The sequence below is a fragment of the Arabidopsis lyrata genome, assembly GCF_000004255.2.
Source record: "Arabidopsis lyrata subsp. lyrata unplaced genomic scaffold ARALYscaffold_4, whole genome shotgun sequence".
Classification (NCBI taxonomy): Eukaryota; Viridiplantae; Streptophyta; class Magnoliopsida; order Brassicales; family Brassicaceae; genus Arabidopsis; species Arabidopsis lyrata.
Window position 1 is genome coordinate 11,371,779 of NW_003302552.1, and position 8,224 is coordinate 11,380,002.

The following is an 8,224-nucleotide window of genomic DNA, read 5'->3' on the forward strand; positions in this document are numbered from 1 at the left end:
GATTTGGACAAACGCAAAAGAGACAATAAATAGAAAGTTTTTTGAAGTCCTTAGGGCGATTGACTTACTTGCTTGTGATTATATAAGACTCCAACGAGGCAAGAATTACGTCGAATTCCTGAGAAACTACAAATGGATCAAAGATATTGGCCATTTTTTAGTAGATTCGTTAGAGCCATGGATGGAGTTCATGTATGCGTTAAAGTGAATTCTGAACTCAAAGGATTGTATTAGAATCGATATGATAGAACATCGTTTAATATAATGGTAATATGTTATTTGAATATGTTGTTCACATATGTTTGGAATGGAACGTCCGACTCATGTCACGACACAGTAGTTATCACGATGGCAGAAAATAGTAATTCTAAATTTTCTTTGCTTTTGACAGAAAAATATTATGTAGTTGATTCTACCTATCCAAATAAATAAAGTTTTTTTTGCTCCTTATTGATCTTCACGGAATAGGGTTCTTAGGTATCATATATCACAGTCCTCCAAGGTCCTCTTCCTAGAAAGAAACATGAACTATTTAATTGTTGTCATGCTTCACTATGTTCTGTTACTGAGAGAACATTTGGAGTTTGAAAGAAGAAAAAGAAATAGAGGATTCTTTGTGAATTTTCTATATATAATACTCGTGTTAAAAAAAATAGTGATAGTGACTAGTAAAAAATAATGTAGAAGATAAAAACAAAATTTGTAATGTTCATATAGTTACCGTATGTTTATTATTTTATAAAAGAAATTTTTTCAAAAAAATTTGTGTGTGTTTTAATATATTTAACGGTTTAAATATTTGATTTTCACAGCTTGAGCTGCGTACACTATTCAAATATATATTATGGACTTCTTGATCAGCTAGATTTACATTTGTCCTGCATGATTTGCATTTTTTTCCTATGATCTGCATGATCTGCATCGTTTGATCTGCTTTTAACATTCGACACCTTAAAATACTATCAAGCTAGCGTTGGATGCTTTCATATTCGTCTGACTAAGAAAGTCGTTGATTTGACACCGACATGTCACAAGATAATTTGTTGACAATTATGATCAAAAATACTAGTAACAGCTAAATTTAACTAAACATGGAAATATAAAACTGCCAGAATTTATTTATGATTTTTAGTAACAAAATTTTGTGGAATAATTAAAAATTGAAATAGTAGCAGCGAATCTAGTAGAATAACATAAAATTATAACCAAATAAATAACAAAATGACTGAAAACTGATTTAAATATATAAATAAAATCATTTAATGCCTTAATTAACTAATGTATAAGTGAAAAAAATATTTGAATTATTCTCATATTAAGAGTAATACAAATAATATTTTGATCAGTAAATTATTATTCTTCTAGGTTGTTTTTGAACTATTGATAACATGTAAGTAATTAATAAAAATCTTTTTTTTTAATGAAATTTTGAGTTTTAAGATTAACATGGTAACACAATTTTAAACTATCTAGTAGCTTAAAAATAATAGGATTAGTAAGAAGATTACTGAAATTTTATTATTTTGAATAATAGTTAAGATACTTGTCATTTTTTTGTAGAAAATTTTAAATGTCACGTAAAAGTTATGATTTCCCGCATTTTGAAATATTATATGTAATTATACAAAATATCCGAACATGAATTTGACTTGATTCGAATTATTCTGGATGTCGTTGCTTTGTGGATGGATTGTGGAAAGAAAGTGATAAGTTCTCCGGTGCAGGATGGTTTTGTATATCATCAAACGGAGAACCGCCAACCATGGGAGTTGCCAACCTCCGTAGAAGTCTATCTCCATTACATACAGAATTCGAGGCTCTTCTCTGGGCGATGAAGTGTATGATTGGTGCAGATAATCAAGAGGTAGAGTTTCTTACAGACTGTTCTGATCTGGTGAAGATGGTGTCTTCTCCAACTGAATGGCCGGCGTTTTCAGTGTACTTGGAGGAATTTCAGAGCGACAAGGAAGAATTCTCATCCTTCTCTTTATCTTTAATTTCTCGTAATGCTAATGTAAAAGCGGATAATCTAGCACGAAAGATTCATGCAGAACCGCTACATATCACATATGTAAACAACATTCCCCAGGAATGGCTCTTTTGAGCTCTAATTAATTTCGGATGACAAAAAAAAAAATGAATTTGACTCTTAGTCGTTCAGATACTGATTTTATATATTCGAATAACCTATATTTCATACCCATATTTAGGCCTAGATATAAAATGAGAACCTATAAAATGAGAAACCCAAAAATCCGATAAGAGTTGACCTAAAAAACAAAATCGGTTCGGTTTGGTTTCATATAGTCAATATTATCTGAAAGGACTTTTAATTATTATTTTTTGGGTCTCGGTTCAGTTTGGGTAGAATCTGAAATTCGAGAGAATACCAAACAAATCCCAAACGGAACAGATACCCATAAAACCCAAACACTATATACACATTATTTTTTGAGTTTTTCGGGGTTTTTTCTTTGGTAATTTGGGTTTAAAATCTAAACTGAAATTTCTTTTTGTTCTATATTGGGATTCAAATAAATTTTGAGATAGAGTCTGAACCCGAGTATAAACCAAACTTATCCGATCATAAACTCATTCGGTTCCAAAACGAATCCTTAACCTCCCAACCCTAAAACCCAAAAATCCTAATTAGTCCACTGAAACTGACTAGAAAATCCGAATGCATAGGCCTACCCATATTATCTGATCCAAAATTTTATAATAGACGTAATATTTGATATCTTAAATATCGATAATCAATATGTATACTTACTATTATTTTTTTTTTCAAATCTGAAATGAACATACCTACGTGTCAATTACAGTGTGAAAAAATTGTTCAATCTAGCTAAATTCAGTTTGTCTAAATGGGTTGACGGAATTTATGAATCTAGCTAAATTATTTTTCTATGGCACCATTTACATCCTTAATATGTATTAAATTTATCTCCAACATCAATACGATTCTAACTACAATGGTAATTTAAATTTAATTAAAAATTCTGATTACTTTGGATATATGTTTAATAATTTTAATTTAAATGTTTATACTAAATAATAAATATTAAATAATTTTGTATATATCTTGTTCTTCTGATTACTTTGATATATGTTATACCATTCGAAAGCAAGTTAGATCATATATTACGTACGTCAAAAAGTCTTGGGATGACATTGGAGGAAAGAACGAAATTATAAGAACATTAAGTGGTTTTCATAACAATTGTAAGATGTATTTAAATTTGGCAAGAAAAAAAAAACATTTTCAAATTATATTTAAATTTAATGGATAAGCCCGTAAGCGTTGTTTGAGGTGGGAAAAGTGGTGACGTGAGCGAAATCGCCAGTGTCACATCTTAAGTGTCATTCTTTACTCTTTTAAAAACAAATATCGTATCATATAGATTTGGTATCATTAAGGATAATAATTAGCTCTAGGTTTGTTATTACGCTATCACAAATATTTTCATATTATTAAAATATCTTTTCCAAGTATGTGTGTCGTTTTGATACTCCTCCACAATTGCAATTTACAACCTTCGATAGAAATAGTGACTACAAATGGTTATCTTTGACACTGACACTGCCCCCAAAGCCGGTTTTAATTTATCCTCCCACCACATCATCAAATCATCATCATCATTATTATTATTATTGCATGTTTAATTATGACTATCACATCCATTAATTATCTGCATTGACAATTGCAAACGTACTAATAAATTTTCCCAACGGTACATTGCTTTGGAGATATACTTGTGTCTTTATTTTGCATTTTATACGTAAAGACCATAAATATGGAGTAAAATAGAAACGTAAACTATATAGTAATCTTCGTTTTAATAGGATTTTCTTAGAAAATCATGAGAGAAAAAGATGATTTCATTAACGTGAGCAACAAAAGTAGTGCATATCTTACATTCACTTTCATGAAACTACAAGCTTAGCAAACGAAACTGGTTACACAAAAACAAAACTCCCAAAATGATAAAACCGATAAAACAGAAAGTAATTTACAACATGAAATAAGTAAAAGGAACAAGATTAGGTCAAGGGATATTAGATTGGTTTCTTGGCTGTCTTGGTGGGTTCACATGATGGTGCAACGGGTCAGGTCCTGAAGGAACAGTCCTTAGCTCTTCATGTAGTCCTAAACCCTTCTTCTTCGCCTTCTCTTCTTCTCCATTAGCTCCTACCCATTCCCTCTCCATCTTCATCATCTGCCAATTAAACATCATTTTATTATGTTTTGTTACTGACATTAATTCCACACACAGACATATCCTAATGTTACAGTTTTCTAGTGTATTTATTTATCTTATGACTAAAGCAATAAAACAGTTGTTGGACTTGGACTGGACATCTATAGGAACATAACATAAGTATGTTGAGAGGCCTTAATTAATACAAGTTGAAGCTAACCTTGCGGGAGGGAAGTCCATGAATGTGAGCATTAGCGTGAGTGAGATCTGGTGAGATAATAAACCAAAAATAAGTTATGATGAGAGTAAAACATGAGTGGTACATATTTAGAAGAGGGAGCGAGAGAAGGAGAGTGAGACCAGAAGCATCATGAAGGAACAAGAGGCAGAAGAGTAGGAGTAGCACAAGACTTCTTGAATCCATTTTTTAGAGAGAAAGTGAGTGAGTGAGAGAGATAAAGAGAGAAAGATAGAAACTGTTCTTTACTTTGGTAATGAAATGAGAAGGGGACAGTCCAATTTATAGCGTAAGCCTACAAGCACGAGAAATGGGATCTCCTATTTTTATTTTATTTTTTCTAAACGTGCATCATAGTAAATTAGTAACTATTGAAATATCTTGGTAGCTTTTCTAAAATATATAATAAATGATTTATCAGTAACCAATGTTCATCAATCGACAACATCAATGGGCATAGAAAAAGTATATGGTTCATGATTTAGCTATATATAAATTAATTAATGCTCATATTTTAACTGAAAACTTTCTCTATAAATCTAAGGTATTATATTGTTTTCAATATCTCGAACATTTTACATACAGTTGTGTATTTTACTATTTATCACTCGATTACAGTTCTGTTTCCTTTAAAATTGTTAAAATTAGTATTTATCACTCAATATCTCTAACATGTTTTTCTTCAACGTTTAGTTTCTAAGAAAATGTGTGAAATCAATCATAAACAAATAATCTGTTTTTTAGACATAAAAAATGTAATCAACAAGAAATTAAACTAGGCTTGTGTCACAGTAGTAAATAGTACCTTAATATTCTTTCAGCTAGTTAACAAATTCTTAGAGAACTTTGTTCTCCTTTTACCAAAAAAAAAAAAAAAAACTTTGTTCTCCCTGACAGTCAAACATATTTTCTTGAAGTTGAATCCGACATGAATGAGAAGATAAAACAAACAAATCAAATACTCGCCATATGTTTTGTGGTCAAAAATTTCAGTACTATCTCCAAATTTAACTTCATAACTATGCTTTGTTGATTTTAGGTTCAAAGAATTGGCAAGAGACATCAACAAAATGTTGTTAAAAAAAAAAAAAAAAAAAAAAAAAAAAAAAAAAAAAAAATTTGTGTTGTTATATATACTTGACAAATTGTTGCACGAAATACGTTTGATCCACGAATAAGTGATAGCCAAAAGTACCTGACAAATAAGATTTTGCAGGTCAAACTTCTTCCTCATGTATCTCGGCTAACACTTGTTGACTTCTATTAGGAGAGATAAACATCTTCTTATTGGAGTGGTCTAGCGTAAAATCTCTTGTAGATCTAGCTCATTCACATAAAAGGATTTTAGTTTAATTTTCTTTGTTTTTTTTTGTCAACAATTTCATATAAAAAATTTTAAAACTGAATCTCAGATATAAGTATAACTCTTTCATTTTCTAAAAATCTGAAAACAGTTAAAATTTATATTGTACAATATGGATGTACCTTAATAATATTGAGTTTTGATCCAAAAAAAAAACCTTAATATTATTGAGTATCAAATCCATGGCAAATCTATTTGCTGGCTAAAACATAAATTAAAGGGATAATATGTGCCTTGACGGCGCCGTATCGAGGGTACCATCGGCTGATGTCATGAGGCAGAGAGAATGATACCTGGAGTACACTTCTGACACGTGTCCATCTGATGGCATCAGATCTCAGCCGTCCGATCATACCATATATACCTCGATTATCTCTTCTTTTAATAGTTTTCAGATTCCGTTTTGCTTCGTCGGTCGCTTACTCTTGTGGGCCAATTAGTGCCACTACTTCTTTACAATTTACTGATCTCTTTTTTTGTTACATCCAAAAAATTTACTGATTTACCACCATTTCTATCAATACTTTGGAAATTCTTTAATGATAATAATGTATTTAAAAAATGTATCTAGTTTTGTTATTTATTGGATAATCCAGATTAAAGATAATTTTACAAATATGTAGATTAATGAAAAAGAGTATACCATTTTAAAAATTTAGACAGAAAGAAAAAGAATTGTGTCCAACGACACTATACTAATAGAGATCTAGCATCAATTACAAATAAGTTCAGAATCTAATGGCTCAGAAGTTAAAACTTTAAATGGCAAGTTATAATCGAATATGCAAGAAATACAATTTTACGCCCTATCCATTGAAACTTCAAATGCTGGCAATGAATGTACGTTTAGGAGATTTTAAGAGGTTTTAGATTATAGATTTTAGTTTTTAGCTTTTAGGTTTTGATTTTTGGATTTTGCAAAATAAAATAAAATAAAACAAATGAGAAAAAAAGAAAAGAAAAAAGAAGTCTCCTACAAGAAATCTCAAAATCTCATTGAAGTAGAATTTTGGATTTTGTTAAGAAATTAGTAAAAAACTAAAAACCCATAGAATTTTTTTTAGAGAATCCACTTCTTTCAAAATCTTAAATGGCTATAAGATTTTGGAACAACTAAAATCAAAAACCATTTGAAAACTACAAGTCTACGACCATTCAAGGCCGCTAAGTTAGCACTGAATTCAAAAGCAATGTGAGTTTACACTCTATCCATCCGACCACTACTATTAGGTTAAAATGTATAGTTTTATAGATCTATTATTCATTTTATTCAACTTAATCCATAGAGATGATCTTTTGCAATACAATTTATAACATCAAACCCAACACCAAAGATATTGTAAAGTTGCTGTTAACTTTTAAATATACTTATTCATGTCTATTTTCGGTTGGCCAACACCCCATATATTATTGATGGCGCTGTCTAAATGTAATCGAATCGTTACCGATACAGTGATGTCAAAGAAAGATGAAACAGCCTGGAAAATGCAATGAGAGGGAAGAGAATAGCAACCTGAAAAGACGAGTGTAACGTTATGAGACAAGAGACTGATTGATGAAGTCATAAAGGTCAATTCTAAATTTTAAATCTTTTTACGTTCTTTGGTTATTTGGCTAATTAACTTAATTACTCGAGTTGAGAGCTGCACACAAGAAGTGTAAAATATGTAAAAAGAAGGTAAGATTCTGCAACATATAATATTAGTTATATAAACCAAAAACAAAAAAGTTGCAATGCAAAATCCAAATCTTTTGACTTTTTCCTACGTACTGCCATATCGATCAGGTTTTCTTTGTTGGGTCATATAAATATAAAACCATAGAGAAGGAGATATTGTAAGATTTGGTAATAGAAATATGAGAATTAGATAAGTAGAAAAGAGAAATAAATTAAAACCATACATGTCCTTCTTATTTTGTTTAATTTACACAATATGCTACTACAAAAAACACTGATATTGTACACATGATACTGTTCATCAGCCTCCTCACAAAACTATTCATTTGAATTTGGGAACACTATTTATCACCGGATTATATAAAATATTTTGTAATTTGTATGAATAACTATTTGATTATCATGTTAACTAGTATAGTATCGTGATAGATTCGAATAACTATTTGATTAACATGTTAACTAGTATATTATCTCGATAAATTTATATATTATTTGTTAAATATATATTTATCGTGTTAAACCATTTAATATCATACAAATTAATAAAAAAAAATACCAATTTAATATTATGATTTTTTAAATTAAAATTATTATAAGAGATTACTTATAATGATAGTGATAACAATAATATTAACCGACTACAAATATTTGTAACGTGCTAAGATATTAAATACATCATTTCATAACAATTTACCTATATTTTTAACTGTTAAAATACTTTTGTTAGTTGTTAATTTATAAGT

The 8,224-nt window shown here is 29.7% G+C and overlaps 1 protein-coding gene across 1 annotated transcript; it reads right to left on the bottom strand.

Annotated features, from left to right (window-relative positions):
- Nucleotides 1–3,879: 3,879 nt before the first annotated feature.
- On the bottom strand, nucleotides 3,880–4,750 carry LOC9315145 (protein CLAVATA 3). Its single transcript, XM_002880852.2, has 3 exons — nucleotides 4,563–4,750; nucleotides 4,423–4,469; nucleotides 3,880–4,220 (listed from the first exon to the last, which is right to left on the bottom strand). The coding sequence occupies exons 1-3, from the start codon at nucleotides 4,624–4,626 to the stop codon at nucleotides 4,050–4,052; spliced, it is 282 nt and encodes a 93-aa protein (XP_002880898.1). The 5' UTR covers nucleotides 4,627–4,750; the 3' UTR covers nucleotides 3,880–4,049.
- Nucleotides 4,751–8,224: the final 3,474 nt, after the last annotated feature.